Genomic DNA, 14,991 nt, shown 5'->3' with positions numbered 1-14,991 from the left:
ATTCGATACCATCAAATTACACCAATTTAAACAAGGCGGTTGTTCGTTCGTTCGTTCGTTGGTTCGTTATAGTTGAACAAACAAGTCATAGCAGAAGAATAACGCAACAATCGCTCGTCAACGTCCACCTTAGATCGCGTACATGCCCATGTTCTCAGCGTTCAGATTGGCGTACGCGGCAGGGTCCAAGCGCAATCCCTTCACCTTCTGCCACATAATCAGCCTAGATCTCAGCCTCTGCCCCATTTCTCCTACACTCCAATCTCCACAATCAACAAAAATCCGGAAACACAGAGCAGAATCATCGAGGTCGAGCTCAATGCCACCTCTTCGCCTCCCTGCTTCTCACACGCCGTTCCGTGGTAGCCATCATTGCAGAAGCAACGAGCAGTGCGCTGGTCACGATCGTATCCGCACACGCCACGTCCAGAGCAGAGAACGCGATTCGACTCTCCGCAGCTGACGGGGCAGCCGAACATGGACTCCAGGCGGAGATTGTAGGTGCAGGCAGGGAACTCCACGATATCGCTGTCCTTCGGGAGGTTGGTCGGGTTGTTCATGCAGTAGAACGAAATGCGGAAGCTTCGCTCCTTGTCGCCGCAGTAGTAATTGTCGCCTCCCTTGTACACCAGAGTAACTCCCGTGGAAGGATCATCATAGTCAATGGGCTCGAATCCCATATACTGGTCGGTCACACCACCTCCAAGGTGATAGCACGTACCACCGCTGAGGATCTGATAGGCAGGATAGAGGGTACCGTCTAGCGATTACCTTCCCATAAGGCTCAAACCAGTGTTGTTCTTGCACTGAGACACGGTGTTTCCGTATACGGGAGGCTCCGCCACAGGTCTGCAGATGTTGAACCAGTAACTAAATGTTAGGCTTTTACCACCAGGAGGTACCTATAATTTCTTGCAACAGGATCTTTATCCAAGACAACATATCTAGTGTCAATAATTTCACAAATGCAAGGTACTGGGTTGAGTAGACCAAACCTGTAAGATCATATGTTACAACGTATTTATTTCTTTCGGCTTTAGATCTGTCAATTCTTTTGTAGCCTAAATCTTGAGAGATGTCCTATTAGCATACAATCCACAGATAAAGCGATCGAAGCCTACTCATTAGCTCTTACACAACTGTTACGTACCAATATTGCAAAAAGAAGAATGGAATAAGTTCGCATTACAACAAACAATAGATTATATGATGATCTGATGATACCGCGGTTATACCTTCCCTTGATTTCGATTCTTGCGTTTCCAAAATTAGGGGCGATTTCTTGTTCTCGAGTTAACTCGTCAAATGAGTATCAAAATGGATCTGTCGCCTCAGCAGATAGAGGAAGCGCTCATTTGTTGGGTAATTGAATTCGAACTATCACTCTTATGCACAGATTAACACTTTTCCAAACGTTCCTAAGGAAACTCGTTCTTTTGATGATCTCTGTGATGGAATAATCTTTCTGTATCTTATTAAGCAAATGTAGTCCTTGACATCCTTCATCAGTGTAGTGATTCTTCTTTTGAAGGCCCCGAAGTCAAGGATTTCCAGTCTGTGACTCTGGAAGAGTCTCGTTCCATTTTCCAAGCGATTCAAGAATATTTAAAAAGTGACATTGTGGATGAAGAAGCCACTGCGTCTGGTGAGCAAGTTCTAGACAGCGACAGCATTATCGTGGAGTAACCCGTATGAGGAACGATTACCCGTAGTCACAACAAGAATGAAATCGTGTACCTGTTGAAAATCACACTCGGCCTCGCAATGCAAGGACCCAACAGCAGCGAAATAGCCAAGCGAATCACCTCTCTGGACAAGCAGATCCAAGATGTGTTGATGGAGCTGATCCAGGAAGTCCTAGCGACCATGAAACCGGAAGGAATTTCGGAGGACGACATCGAGGACCTGCCTCTGCGCGAGTTCGACGATCTTCTGGCCGAGGAGGGAAATGGTCCCTTGGAAGAGGATTGGAGCGACTGGAGCGATCCAACGCCGTCGACGGCGCCGCTGCAACGCCAAGACTCCGAAATGGAGAAGGAGTATCACCGTCTCCAAGAGCTGGTGATTCAGTATCGCGTCGAGAAGGAGGATTTCGAGAAGACGTTGAGCGCGCTCACCAAGCAGCGCGACGATGCGTTGCAGGAGATCGACTCGCTCCACAGCCAGCTGCAGACCCACCAAACGACCAATCTGCAGATGCAGAAGAAGATCGAAGAGTTGTCGACGCCGGTGGAGACTTCGGGGCCGCTCTCCGCCGCGCAGACGTCGCTGTTTCAGCAGGAATTGGAGCGAGCGGAGGAAGAGGCGGGACAGCTGCGATCGAAAGTGTCCCAATTAGAGAAGACGGTGCAGGACACGAAGAACGACGCGGCGCGGGAGATCCAGAAGCTGCAGACGCAGGTTTCGGTGCTTTCGGAGCAAAATCTGCAACTCCAGAAAACGGAGCAATTATGCCAGACCTACAAAAAGCAGCTGCAGGAGCTGCAGAACGGACACTTGGATGTGGGGGAGTACCAGACGAAGCTGGTTTCGCTGGAGGCGGAGCTGCGCGGGAAGGCGGAGCTTGAGAATCGCCTGACGACGTATCTGGAAGAGAACAAGCGGCTGCAAAGCGACGTGCTGCGCTACCAGCAGCGGTGCAGCGAGCTGGAGGAGAGAGTGGAGTCGCTGCAGAACCGCGAGAAAGAGCTCTCGAACGATCTGGCGTTGCTGCAGCAGCGAAACGACTCGCTACAGCTGTTGGTGTCGGGTCCCTCGAGCGAAGCGATGTCGCCTGTATCGCATTCGAACTCGACCGTGGCGCTGGATCAGCTGCTGGTCGAGTCGCCCTCGCCGAGAGGAAAGGCGGTCGCGGAGCCCATCCCGGCGATCGTGAACGTTCGCAACTCGCCGGAGTATTTGGAGCAGGCGAACGAGCTGCTGCTGGCGAACGAGCGCAGCATCGTGCTGAATGTGAGGGATCGAAAAGGGAGTGAGGTGTAGAAGAAGGTGGAATCGCTGAACGAAACGATCGTGCAGTTGAAGAAGGAGGTGCTGGAGCTGCAGGAAGGGAGAGTGGTCAGTACCGGAGCGACGGGCGAGCAGGTGTCGGCGGAGCAGCATCAGCTGCTGGCGCTGAAAGTGTCGGTGAAGGACGACGAGATCGCGAGGCTGCGCGAAGAGTATCGCCGCGCGGACGAGGAGAGAGAGATGTGTCTGAAGAAAATCGGGGAGCTGCAGGAGGACAACCAGGAGCTCGTGAAGAACATCACGATGAAGGAAGAGGTCGGTAGCAGGGGCGAGGAGCGAGCTGTAGAAGTGCAACGAGTTGGAGGAGAAGCGATCCAAGCTGGTGGCGAAGATGAAGGCGATGCTGTTCCAGCTCAAGCAGATCGAGGAGGCGAGGCAGGGATTGCTGGCGCAGCTGGAGGACGAGAAGAAGCAGCGCGGCACGCTGCTGCTGGGGAGACAGAAGGAAGAGGAAGTCATGTTTAGCTGTATACATAACGTAGGCAGCGGGGTGTGGGAGTGATGAGTAGCTGGGGAAATCAGCCCTAATGTATTATTACCTAACCTGTATGGACAACTACAAACCGAAGGGATGGATCGCACGAGTGCGAGCCAGTCAAGCCAAGACCTTTTGCCTTGTGTGTTTCACAAACAATCCACTCACTCATACAGCTTCTTGAGGCAGGTGCACAGCGTCTGGTAGAGCGGCGCCACGCTCGAAATCAGCAGCCGTTCGTCGGGGGAATGGGGGAAGTTGAGCTCCGGACCCACCGAGGTGCAGTCGAGGTCGGGGTACTTCTGGAGGAACAGTCCGCACTCCAAGCCAGCATGGATGGCGTACACACGCGGAGTCTTGCCAGTGACCTCTTCGTAGGCGCTGATCATGCTCTTGGTGAGACGCGAGGAGAGATTGGGCTCCCATCCGGGATAGGCACCCATCTTCTCGGACATGCTGACCTTGCACATCTCGCAAATCGACTTGATCTTGTTGTACATCATGTCCATCTGCGACATGGACGAAGAGCGCACCGACGACGTGAACATGAAGTCGTCGTTCTCCACCATCTGCACGATGCCGCAGTTCACCGACGTCTCGATAATGTCGTGCGATTCGGGCGAGTACCGCTGCACTCCGAACGGATACACGTTAATGAAGTTGAGGAAGCGGCGCGAAGTCTCCGCATCGCACGGCAGCTGCTTGCTGTCCTTCACTTCTCTCACTTCGCAGGTCGGCTCCTTCTCGATCAGCGCATATTCATGCTTGAAGTGTCCGAACTCGGTCAGGATCGCCTTCTCGAACGCCTCCGCCTTCTCTGCGGGCACCGCCATCACGGCGACGCACTTGCGAGGAATCGCGTTGCGGACCGTTCCGCACTCGATCGACACAATCCGGCTTCCGCAGTCATCGGCGCTCATGAGCAAACGGCCCAGCGTCACCAGAGGATGCGCGCGACCCAGATGGATATCGCATCCCGAGTGGCCTCCGATGAAGTTGTTGAGAACGATCTCGCGCAGCACCATGCCTTCCGCTGCAACACGCGTCGTCGGCATCGTCATTTCCAGAGTGAACGAACCAGCGCAGCCAATGCACACCGCGTTCTGCTCCTCCGAGTCCACGTTGATCATGTACTTGGCCTTCAGAATGCCGGGCTCCAAGTTCGCAGCTCCAATCAGTCCGATTTCCTCATCGCGAGTAATGAGCACCTCCAGGGGTCCGTGCTGCAGCTCGGAGTTCTCCAAGATAGCAAAACAGGTGGCGACGCCGATTCCATCGTCTCCGCCGAGAGAAGTACCCGTGGCCTTCAAGTACTCTCCATCAATGCGAGGGAGAATGGGATCCTTCAAAAAGTCGATCACCACGTCATCTCTCTTCTGGCACACCATATCCATATGGCCCTGAAGACACACAACGGGCTTGTCTTCAAAACCTAGAAGGGTTAGAAAGAGCGAACTTCCCATTACCAGGAGTGGCCTTCTTGCGGATAATCAGATTTTCTCCACTATCGACATAGGTTTCACAACCCAAATCTTCCGCAGCCTGCTTCAAGAACGCAGTAATGCGCTTGTTATTCACGCACTCTCCCTTCTTGTTTGATCCTCGGGGGATCTGCGCAATTGCCAACATGTACTTCCAAACGGTTTTAGGTTCGGGAAGCGCTTCTAAGAGTTTCTGACTATATCTATCGGTTACACAAATTACAGGAACACTCACTCCGACAACATTCCAAATATCTCAACAAAAAAATGAGACAATGATTGAGTATCTCCGAACAATAAAAATGGAATTCCAAAATCACAAGGAATTCTTAGCATTTTTTAAATGAGCAAGGACAGTAGCAAAGCGTGCCTAGAGCTGATCGAATGGTTCGAAGCGATGTGCAAAGCGGTTCCCAACGTCGATTTGTCTAGGAGTTACTTTCCTATCAATGGGCACGTTCTTTATGTTCCATCTCCTGGACTCTTGAAGGTAAGCTGGTTTGTTATTCAACTGATGTTTCAGGCAACATTATCGTCGCAGCCTTCTTGTTCTGCATGCCTATTTGATCTCAGGAAATGGATTCAAACTGTCCTGCAGTTTGTGTCTATGAATCCGGATAATATGGAAGCAATAACCGAAGTAACCTTTCTGGGAGAGTTATTGGAACGTGAAATTGAGAAAGAGAAATACAGACCCTTTTTACGCAGTATGGCAAAGTGCAGCATTCGCTCCAATTGGTATTCAGGAATCAAAACTGTTTGGCAGAGTTCTTCGCATCAGTCATCACGACCCAACCCGAAGCGAGTGCAAAGCACGAGTTCAACCTCTGCGGAACCGTCTGCAAAGAGGATCACGACTTCTGGGGTTGAAAAGTCCTCAGGCCCCAAGAAGCCGGTTCCTCACCGTGCGATTATTCACAGCGATAATGAAGACAGCGACGATAAAGACGACGACTATAGCGTGCCTTCCGTTTCAGAGTCAAGGAAGCACCGAGGATCGGAAATGGACGATCACAAGCCAGCTGTGAAGAGTAAATCTTCGTCCGACTCGCATCCCACAGTCCACGTGAAACCATCCATCCAAAGCAAGTCAAGTTCCGAGCGACCTCCGAAAGTGTCTTCTTCGATCAAGATCCGATCGATCAGCAGTTCGGAGCAGTCGTTGAAGGAAGCGCTTCAGCGTCACCTCGACTTGTTGATAAAGGAGCCCAAATACAATTTATTCGTCGACCCGGTGCCTCGGGAGTACGAAGACTACTACATGATCATCCAATCACCCATCTGCCTGCGAGACATTCAGTTGAAGCTGCAGGAAAATGAGTACCGCTCCGTCAGCAAGTTTAAAAAGGACATGCTTCTGCTGATCGGCAACTGTGTGTATTACAACATGCTGCTCACGCCCGCCCAAACCGACAATCGAAAGCAGGCGTACGAGCTGCATCGCGACCTGCTGCGTATTTTAAACAGCAAGGATGTGAATCAGAGCAGCGAGAAGCTGGACGATCTGCTGAGTTTGGAGCGAGTGTACACAGAGATCATCGAGCGAGTGTACAATGTTCGGAACGGAGATTACCAGCTGATCCGGAACTTCGCGGTGGACAATGGATATTTGGAGGACTACAAATTGTATGTGAAGAACATAATCAATCTGAGACACATCTTGGACCGCATGTTCAGCATGGACTATTACACGTCCTTGATTCAAATCCAAGACAAGAATTGTCTGTTGAACGATTTCTGCCGATTGTTCGATAATTGCATCACGTATTGGAAGCAGTTCAAGCCGAACGAGGGAAGAGTGTATATCGATGCGGCTCAATTACTGAAGCGGCAGGTGAGTACATTTATGAAGGACGTGGATAACGGACTGCAAGACTCTGTGCGAAAGGCGTTCCAAACAATTCGCAAAGAGAAGGAGATGAGGAGAGCCGCATCGCTGGAGAGAAAGCGAGCCGAAACAAACCCGGCTTTGCTCTCCCTTCATCCAGAATACTGCGAGAAGGTGGTGATGAAGATTCCACCTCCCATTCCGCAGACTCGAATTCAGACTCGCAAGCCCGACATGGACGATTTGATAGGTCACACATCGGGAAGGTGGGTTGCGTTGGGAGAACGTCATGCATAGTCAGAATTGGTACGAGCGCGCTTCCAACTGTCTGAACAAACTGAAGGAGAAAACGTTCCCGCATTGGTGCTGGACCATTTTCGATACCAGTCTGGAGCAGTTGCTGCGTCAGAGCGATTATGAAAAGATGATTCGTCGTCCCATAACGTGGGGAATGATTATGGTAGAGCCATCGGAGAGGAGTGTAATCGTGGGTAGAGCCAGCTGGACACGTACGATCGAACAACGTTTCTGGCTTCGATGCGTCTGATGTTCGACAACTGTCTCACGTACCACTGCGCGAAGGAAGTCACGCCCATTCACTGGTATCGCGACCCCTGCAAGCTGCTCTATAACGAACTGAATCTGTTGGCTCCCACACTGCCTCCCGATGCGAAGAAAGCCGACTTTCTGCACGTGATTGAGAGTCTGAAGAAGATCCGTCTGGACGGCTATCCGGCGTACTTCGATTTCAAAGACAATCCGACCGAGTACTATCCGGAGTTCAGCGCGTATTCCAACCGGCCGATGGGGTTCACCGACACGCTGCGGTGCCGAGGAACGTTCGACGACTGGGTGAAGCTGATGAACACGGTGTTCGATGACGCGATGCGATTCCATCAGGATGGAAGAGGGTCGCAGTTTGTGCACGCCGAGGCTGTGTTCTTGAAGAGACAGTTCAATCGAATCGTCGCTCAGGAGCTCGGAAGACCTGTGGAAACCGGAGATCCCGAGCTGGAAGAAAGCGGGCTGAAGATCTTCAAGAACGATACAACGCGGATGCCGGACGACATCCGAAAGCAATGCCAGGGCGCTCTGGATAAGTTCTGCAAGGAGGGCGAGAAGTCGTCGTTCTTCCATGTGTTCATTCGCGATCCAAGCACGCCGACATTCGTAGCTTTTTTGAGCAAAGGAGCGATGTGTAGGAATGGCTGAAGAAGGTGGATCGGCTGTATTTCATCAACGACATCTGCCGAAGCGTGAAGTACGAAGAGTACAGTTCGAGCAAGCTGGTTTGGGAGGACATGCAGCACATGTTCGATAATGTGATCAAGTGCTACACGGGGGAATATAGCAAAGAGACGGTCACGCAGGCGGTGGAGCATATGCGGAATCTGTTCTATGATCTTTGGATTCTGTACCGCGTGTCGGGAGACGATACTTCCGAGTTTTTGGATCGGAACCAGAAGCTGATCCGCTCTCTGTTTTTCAAAGACGAAACGGTGGAGAACATCTTCAACTCCTTCAAGCACAAAGTGCGGAGCTATTACGACACGCTCACTGCATCCACGCTCAGCGAGTTGATCAATATCGCGAAGCCTATCGATGTTTCGACCGAAGTGATCACCAGCGGCGATCAAAGCATGAGCGCGAGTTTGCTCGATCCGGGAACGGTGCTGCCGATGCTAACGAAGCTGGAGCAGAATCCGCAGCGAGAAGGGATCGATAATTTCTGGGATCTGCTGTATCAGGTGATTCAAGTGCTGATTCAACGCGAAAAAATCTGCCGGCAAGCCGGATTGAAGGATCGCGCGCTGCTTCACGACAAGGCGAAGAAGGTGTTTGTGAACGTTTTCACGAACCAAATGAAGTCGTATGTGTTCGATGATCGGATGAGGCGTCTGAAAGACGTTCTCAACAAATACCAGCCGAAGATCGAGAAGCGATCCAGCGTGCTGGGCTATTCCACACACATGATGATGCTGAATGATGACGAAATGCGCGTGTATGATACTCCTGCTCTGTAGTGGTGCGGATACGAGTTGAAATGTAGATATATTATGAAGGTAGCCAAAAAGGTCGTGTTGAAGGAGTTGAATCCTGAAATCGGCGTCAAAAACGAGAAGGAGCAGAAGAAAAAGGCGGATCCCGGCGTTATTTCGTTGAAGGTGAAGCTGGTGAAGGAGGAAAAGCCTAATTTGCTCATGGAGGAAGAGGAACCTGCTGTAAAAGAGCCCGAACAAGCTTACGAAGACCCGGACTTCGTATCTTTTGATATATTTTATTTTATTTGTTGCATACTTCTTGTATGACCGATAACCTCGTCTTTATGACAACACCAGACGAGTACATCTCTCGTCTGGAAGACATTGCAAACAAGGATATGTTCAATCCTTCTGATTATTCGTTTGATACATTACTCAAATACTTAGATAATCTTATCGCTATGTCAAAGAAATGTGCAATGGAAAAGCAATTTGAAGACGCTTACATCGGCTTTCGTCGTTTTCAGATTGTTTTGAACTCCCTGCAGATGCACAACTTGTACAACTCCGAGGATGAGCGAATCCAAAACTTAAATTCTGTAATAATACCGGTTGTGGTTCAATGTAGCGTTGCCAAAAGATTTTCACGATTGTCGATTGCATTCGACGTCGACTCGAGGAAAAAGTGAATATGGCCATTGCGAGCAGACAGAGTTTCGATGGACATTTCAGTAAACTCTAGATGCGAGTTATGTTCCTCAAACCCGTTCGGAAATAAACACGGCAGCTAACGCGGAGCAGGTTGACGCTTCTTGCTCAGAACCACGAGCAACGGGCAACGGCACGAGCGTGAAAGAGAGTTTCGATTGTGTCCCAGACCAAGCCAGCCAGCAGTGCTCTCAACAATACCAATATCTGTATAATAGCACCTCTGCAGACCAGCTAAACTACATGCTATCGCATCTAGATTGGATTCCCGATATTTGTAACGAGAAGATTCACGTTGGTCTGCCGCTCCCCGAGAATGAGCTGAATTCCCTTCTAATGGTGAGTCCGTTTCTGTGTGTTAACTCTAGTTTGATATGTGTATTGTTTATTGAAACAAACATTCCACATCACCAGTTGTGTTTCACGGATGCAGGCATCATCTCCGCACGAATAAACCACATTGTTGTCGGTCCATTCCACGCAGAACACGCCTCCCGGGTGTTGGCCGGGTCGTTCGTGGATTTCTCTCGGCGCATTCATGTTCCACACAACGATGCGTCCATCCACCGATCCTGAGACAAGTCGATCTCCTTCCGGAGACCAACTGATCGTCGTCACCGTGCTCTGATGAGCCAGCCATTTGCGTGTGATCACGGGCTCCTCTCTCCCGACCTCCCACACTTTGATTTCGCGACCTGCGTCGCCCACAGCGATGTAGCGATCGTCCGGCGAGATTCGCAGCGCATTGATCTTCGTTCGGTGGTATTCCAGCTCGTGCGTGGCCACGGCACAAGCATAGCGGATTCCTTCTTGGCGCAGTTCGTACACTTCCACATACTCGCGTCGATCCTTCTCTAACGCCACACACTACGTCTCAATCCCCTCTTGAACCTCGACGGCCAGCAATCCATCGTCCGCTATGTCCGCTGCGTGGGCTTCCGAGGGCAGCGCCAGCGTTTCGACGAGTTGATGCTCTCGGAAGAGATAGATATGCCTCCATAATAAACTCTTCAGAAAGCTACTTGAGCGAAACAACGACGGCTTGATCGCCTGCACAGCGCACTGTTAACGGCTGCTCCTCCAACTTCACCGCGTTGAGCTCGTTCAGCGAGAGCAGATCGGTGAAGCGCACCGTGTCGTCCCTACGCGTAAGACGATTTCGGACCAGCGAAGCCCACCATCCGATCGACACACACACGCCGTTGGACTCGACCGCCCCATTGCAGTTTCCTTTGTGGCGCTACGCATTAGCAGCACGATCCCACGAGCCACCGTAATCAGACGGCCGCGTCCCTGCGTCCACTCAATCACACGGCCATCGCTTCCACCCGAGAGCACGCTTCCCATATTCCGAGAATAACTGCACGTGTTGGCGGGACCCTGGTGGCCCACGAGCGTCGTATAACCAGTCGCTCCCTTCTCGATCAGGTTGATATCCGAGTTGAGCGAGACCGCCACGCGGAGATCTCCCAGACAATCCACTACATCGCATCGACTCCTCGCCTCTACGTCCCAGGAGGTTGTAGTCCAGGGATTTGCCGTCTCCGATCGGAAGCGTGGCTTCGCAAACGCCCGTGTTCACGTCCCAGTACTACGGAGAGCGAGAGAGGCTCCACGGCCCTACCTTGATTGTACAGTCCGCCGAAGCCGTGTAAACGTGCTGGCAGTCGCTGTCCCAGCCTACTCCGTACAGACCCTTCGTGTGTCCGTTCTCAGCGTTCAGCGTGCGCAGATATTGCCCCGTCTACACGTTGCTAACCAGAATCGAATGGAAACCTTGCCTTCGAACACGTTGATCGTCTTATCTCCACTCACAGAGACAAAGAAAGCACCATCCGGAGAATATCTGTGTGTGATACAGCCACCACGACCCGACCGGACTGCATGCACGAAGTTCTTGTGATGAGGATCCGAATGATCGAAGATGAAGGGCGGACCCTGGTAGAACGAAACCAGCATATCATCCGAAGAACTCACAAGGCGGAACGGACGGCAAGGACGGAAATCCACGCTGTTCACACCACGAGAATGACCCGAAAACTGACCCAAGTCTGAGCCCATGTCCCAGGTCACTGCACGAATCGTTCTACACGATGAAAGGCTCGAAGCACAACGGACCTGCCGCGGCCTTCTCCACAGAAGGCGATGCGCTTATTCTCACTATCCCACATCAAGTCACGGATCTCTAGACCTCCCGATACAATCTAGCAGGGATTAGAAAAAAATAATCGACGATGTACCTCTTTCTTTAGAGGATGCTCGTCATTATCCAAAGCCCACACACGCAGCTTTCCTTCAATATCTATGCAATAACTTGACAAAAGAACGAGCACCTCCAGAAGCCATATAATGATTGTTGTTATTGAAGCGAACAACAGTGATGTTAAGAAACCTGGAGCTTTTTACTCAGGAGTGTGCAGGATATGTTACACGCTTTCTGTGGTCGTAGTACACAAAGCCTTGAGTAGGATTCTAAAATCCCAAGGATGATTGCAAAACCTACTTTGACACTCCGGATAATAACATTGGTTCCAGAACCGTATGCGATAGTTTCTCCATCGCTAGAAATACCGATCTTGGTGGCTGCTCCTCTCTGAGTATAGGGATTTGGGAAAAAGGTCTGCTCTACGTAGATAAGACATTCAAACTAAAAGATCGCACTTAATTCAAAGGCGAAGGGCATAGATAATCAAATATGAAACATACTAACTGGACGGTTGACTCCAAATTTCGGCCATTTTCTATTTTTTCGAACGTTTTGGAGAACACTCAATGTCTGGAATAAAATTAAGATAGAAAAATGTGCCAGTTATTCTTAATTATTCTGAGGTGTGTATTTTCGACGATTTAAGGTATACAAATCCGCTTTCCACGACTCCACCACTCTATTGTTTGATGTATCCACGACTAAACTGAGTTGATGAAAACCGGTTGTCCGAACCGTTTCCATTTTGAAGGAAATGGATTGCGTTCGTGAAGGGCACTAAATTGGTGCAATTGGACAAAATAGATCGAAGGAATAGAAGAATCTAGAAGGAATGAAAAGCCAATAGTTGGAAAGGTTCTAGAAGGATTTGGAAAAGCAGCGTTCGGATTTAGTTTAGTCATTAATTTTTTATACTTGGTTTAAAACTTAGTACAAATAAGAATGAGCAAGACTTTTACTGGTGAATCTGTTGGTATTGATTTGGGTACAACCTATTCTTGTGTGGGTGTTTGGCAAAACGACAAGGTGGAGATTATTGCCAACGACCAGGGTCAGAGAACCACTCCTTCCTATGTGGCTTTCACTGATACAGAGCGTCTGATTGGTGATGCTGCTAAGAACCAGGTGGCTATGAACCCTACCAACACTGTGTTCGACGCGAAGCGTCTGATTGGTCGTAAGTTCGACGACGCCTCTGTTCAGAGCGATATGAAGCACTGGCCTTTCACTCTGAAGAGAGGTCCTGAGGGCAAGCCTGTGATCGAGGTGGAGTACAAGGGCGAGAGAAAGCAGTTCTCTCCTGAGGAGATTTCTTCGATGGTGCTGACGAAGATGAAGCAGATTGCTGAGTCTTATTTGGGCAAGGAGGTGAAGAACGCTGTGATTACTGTGCCTGCATACTTCAACGATTCGCAGCGTCAGGCTACGAAGGATGCTGGAACGATTGCTGGACTGAACGTGATGCGTATTATCAACGAGCCCACTGCCGCTGCTATTGCTTACGGTCTGGACCAGAAGGGAGGCGAGAAGAACATTCTGATTTTCGATCTGGGTGGTGGTACCTTCGATGTGTCGCTGCTGTCGATCGAGGACGGAATTTTCGAGGTGAAGGCGACTGCTGGAGATACTCACTTGGGAGGTGAGGATTTCGATAACCGCATGGTGGAGTACTTCATGACGGAGTTCAAGCGCAAGTTCCACAAGGACATTTCGACCTCGCAGCGTGCTCTGCGTCGTCTGCGTACTGCTTGCGAGCGTGCTAAGCGCACTCTGTCTAGCAGCACGCAGGCTAGCATTGAGATCGATTCTCTGTTCGAGGGAATCGACTTCAACAGCCAGATCACGCGTGCTCGTTTCGAGGAGATGAACATGGACTTCTTCCGCAAGACGATCACTCCTGTGGAGAAGGTGCTGCGCGACGCGAAGCTGTCGAAGAGCCAGGTGGACGAGGTGGTGCTGGTGGGAGGATCCTCGCGTATTCCCAAGGTGCAGAAGATGCTGCAGGAGTTCTTCAACGGCAAGGAGCTTTGCCAGAGCATCAACCCCGATGAGGCTGTGGCTTACGGAGCGACCGTGCAGGCGGCCGTGCTGAGCGGCAAGGGCCAGGGCAGCAAGCTGGACGACCTGCTGCTGCTGGATGTGGCTCCTCTGTCTCTGGGTCTGGAGACGGCCGGAGGCGTGATGACGGTGCTGATTCCCCGTAACACCACCATTCCCACGAAGAAGTCGCAGATCTTCTCGACCTACAGCGATAACCAGCCGGGCGTGCTGATCCAGGTGTTCGAGGGAGAGCGAACGATGACGAAGGACAACAACCTGCTGGGCAAGTTCCACCTGGACGGAATCCCACCGATGCCTCGCGGAGTGCCTCAGATCGAGGTGACCTTCGATATCGATGCCGATGGTATTCTGAACGTGTCCGCCGTGGAGAAGTCCACCGGAAAGGAGAACAAGATCACCATCAAGAACGAGAAGGGCCGTCTGAGCGCGGACGAGATCGAGAGAATGGTGCAGGAGGCCGAGAAGTTCAAGGCGGAGGACGAGGCCAACAAGTCCCGTATCGAGGCCAAGAACCAGCTGGAGAACTACACGTTCTCTGTGCGCAACTCGCTGCGCGATGAGTCGATCGCCGGAAAGCTCGCGGAGGCGGACAAGAAGGAGATCGAGAAGAAGCTCGACGAGGCTTCGGCCTGGATCGACGATCATCCCAATGCGGAGAAGGAGGAGTACGAGGAGAAGCAGAAGGAGCTGGAGAACGTCATCATGCCCATCTTCTCGAAGATGGCTGGTGCTGGCGCTGGCGGTATGCCTGGAGGTATGCCCGGTGGCATGCCCACGGGAGGTATGCCTACTGGCGGCATGGGCTCTTCTTACAAGCCTGCGGAGGAGGATGACGGTCCTCATATTGAAGAAGTGGATTAAGTGAGCCTGAGCCTGAGCCTGGTGGGTTTCTGCAGACAATATGCATGTAATTTAGTATCGCGTTGTTTTCTTTGTTTGAATACACTTGAGGAGAGGGGTGGAAGGAAGGAGAGAAAGGAAAGGAAAGGACTTTATTGGATTCACAAAAGAAAGAAGAGTGATTGACTCCACTACTTTTCTTCTTATCAACACAATGCAACACGATGGAACACACACAAATATAATATCATACATTGCTGCAATACTTCTATACCACACATCCAAATTCTCAAAATAGCAAAGAATAAACTCAAAATAGACTCAGCGGGAATTTGAAAAACAGCATTATTTCTATTCTTTGTGAATTTATACTTACTCCAGATCGTGCACAAAACTATGGA

General features: G+C 50.8%; 6 protein-coding genes; 3 read left to right on the top strand and 3 right to left on the bottom strand.

Annotated features, from left to right (window-relative positions):
• Positions 1–87: 87 nt before the first annotated feature.
• Positions 88–1,196, bottom strand: GSBLH_T00004184001 (uncharacterized protein). XM_013043037.1 has 7 exons: positions 1,151–1,196; positions 1,093–1,117; positions 977–1,061; positions 903–944; positions 791–870; positions 256–760; positions 88–223 (listed from the first exon to the last, which is right to left on the bottom strand). Exons 1-7 carry the CDS (start codon positions 1,184–1,186, stop codon positions 130–132), a joined length of 867 nt encoding a protein of 288 aa, XP_012898491.1. The 5' UTR covers positions 1,187–1,196; the 3' UTR covers positions 88–129.
• A 121-nt stretch (positions 1,197–1,317) lies between these two features.
• On the top strand, positions 1,318–3,537 carry GSBLH_T00006774001 (uncharacterized protein; the record flags this gene model as incomplete). The annotated part of the gene is given in 8 exon segments (XM_013043036.1): positions 1,318–1,362; positions 1,397–1,485; positions 1,515–1,682; positions 1,713–2,775; positions 2,812–2,952; positions 2,983–3,264; positions 3,296–3,501; positions 3,519–3,537. The coding sequence occupies 8 exon segments, from the start codon at positions 1,318–1,320 to the stop codon at positions 3,535–3,537; spliced, it is 2,013 nt and encodes a 670-aa protein (XP_012898490.1).
• A 109-nt stretch (positions 3,538–3,646) lies between these two features.
• Positions 3,647–5,168, bottom strand: GSBLH_T00004183001 (uncharacterized protein). XM_013043035.1 has 2 exons: positions 4,951–5,168; positions 3,647–4,916 (listed from the first exon to the last, which is right to left on the bottom strand). The coding sequence occupies exons 1-2, from the start codon at positions 5,111–5,113 to the stop codon at positions 3,649–3,651; spliced, it is 1,431 nt and encodes a 476-aa protein (XP_012898489.1). The 5' UTR covers positions 5,114–5,168; the 3' UTR covers positions 3,647–3,648.
• Positions 5,169–5,968: 800 nt separating this feature from the next.
• Positions 5,969–9,102, top strand: GSBLH_T00007176001 (uncharacterized protein; the record flags this gene model as incomplete). The annotated part of the gene is made up of 5 exons (XM_013043034.1): positions 5,969–7,059; positions 7,091–7,253; positions 7,289–7,963; positions 7,996–8,813; positions 8,844–9,102. 5 exons carry the CDS (start codon positions 5,969–5,971, stop codon positions 9,100–9,102), a joined length of 3,006 nt encoding a protein of 1,001 aa, XP_012898488.1.
• Positions 9,103–9,816: 714 nt separating this feature from the next.
• On the bottom strand, positions 9,817–12,108 carry GSBLH_T00004182001 (uncharacterized protein; the record flags this gene model as incomplete). XM_013043033.1 has 13 exons in its annotated part: positions 11,987–12,108; positions 11,817–11,955; positions 11,724–11,785; positions 11,602–11,687; positions 11,360–11,569; positions 11,260–11,329; positions 11,108–11,227; positions 10,993–11,074; positions 10,756–10,964; positions 10,662–10,723; positions 10,506–10,625; positions 10,381–10,477; positions 9,817–10,350 (listed from the first exon to the last, which is right to left on the bottom strand). The coding sequence occupies exons 2-13, from the start codon at positions 11,827–11,829 to the stop codon at positions 9,817–9,819; spliced, it is 1,665 nt and encodes a 554-aa protein (XP_012898487.1). The 5' UTR covers positions 11,830–11,955; positions 11,987–12,108.
• A 523-nt stretch (positions 12,109–12,631) lies between these two features.
• On the top strand, positions 12,632–14,675 carry GSBLH_T00004181001 (uncharacterized protein; the record flags this gene model as incomplete). XM_013043032.1 has 2 exons in its annotated part: positions 12,632–13,642; positions 13,685–14,675. 2 exons carry the CDS (start codon positions 12,632–12,634, stop codon positions 14,609–14,611), a joined length of 1,938 nt encoding a protein of 645 aa, XP_012898486.1. The 3' UTR covers positions 14,612–14,675.
• Positions 14,676–14,991: the final 316 nt, after the last annotated feature.

The sequence above is a fragment of the Blastocystis hominis genome (genome assembly GCF_000151665.1).
Source record: "Blastocystis hominis, Singapore isolate B (sub-type 7) whole genome shotgun sequence assembly, scaffold_6".
NCBI lineage: Eukaryota > Bigyra > Opalinata > Blastocystidae > Blastocystis > Blastocystis hominis.
Note: the sequence above shows the minus strand (reverse complement) of the source record. Positions and strands in the feature narration are given on the sequence as shown.

What these genes read in the sequence shown, in the direction of transcription:
- GSBLH_T00004183001 (XM_013043035.1), bottom strand. Translation starts at nt 5,113, where the DNA reads ATGTTGGCAATTGCGCAGATCCCCCGAGGATCAAACAAGAAGGGAGAG. An exon ending in CCGCAAGAAGGCCACTCCTG is followed by an intron (nt 4,917 to 4,950) that starts GTAATGGGAAGT and finishes TAACCCTTCTAG; the next exon opens with GTTTTGAAGACAAGCCCGTT.
- GSBLH_T00004184001 (XM_013043037.1), bottom strand. Translation starts at nt 1,186, where the DNA reads ATGCGAACTTATTCCATTCTTCTTTTTGCAATATTG. An exon ending in GGTTTGGTCTACTCAACCCA is followed by an intron (nt 945 to 976) that starts GTACCTTGCATT and finishes TATTGACACTAG; the next exon opens with ATATGTTGTCTTGGATAAAG. An exon ending in TCAGTGCAAGAACAACACTG is followed by an intron (nt 761 to 790) that starts GTTTGAGCCTTA and finishes GGTAATCGCTAG; the next exon opens with ACGGTACCCTCTATCCTGCC.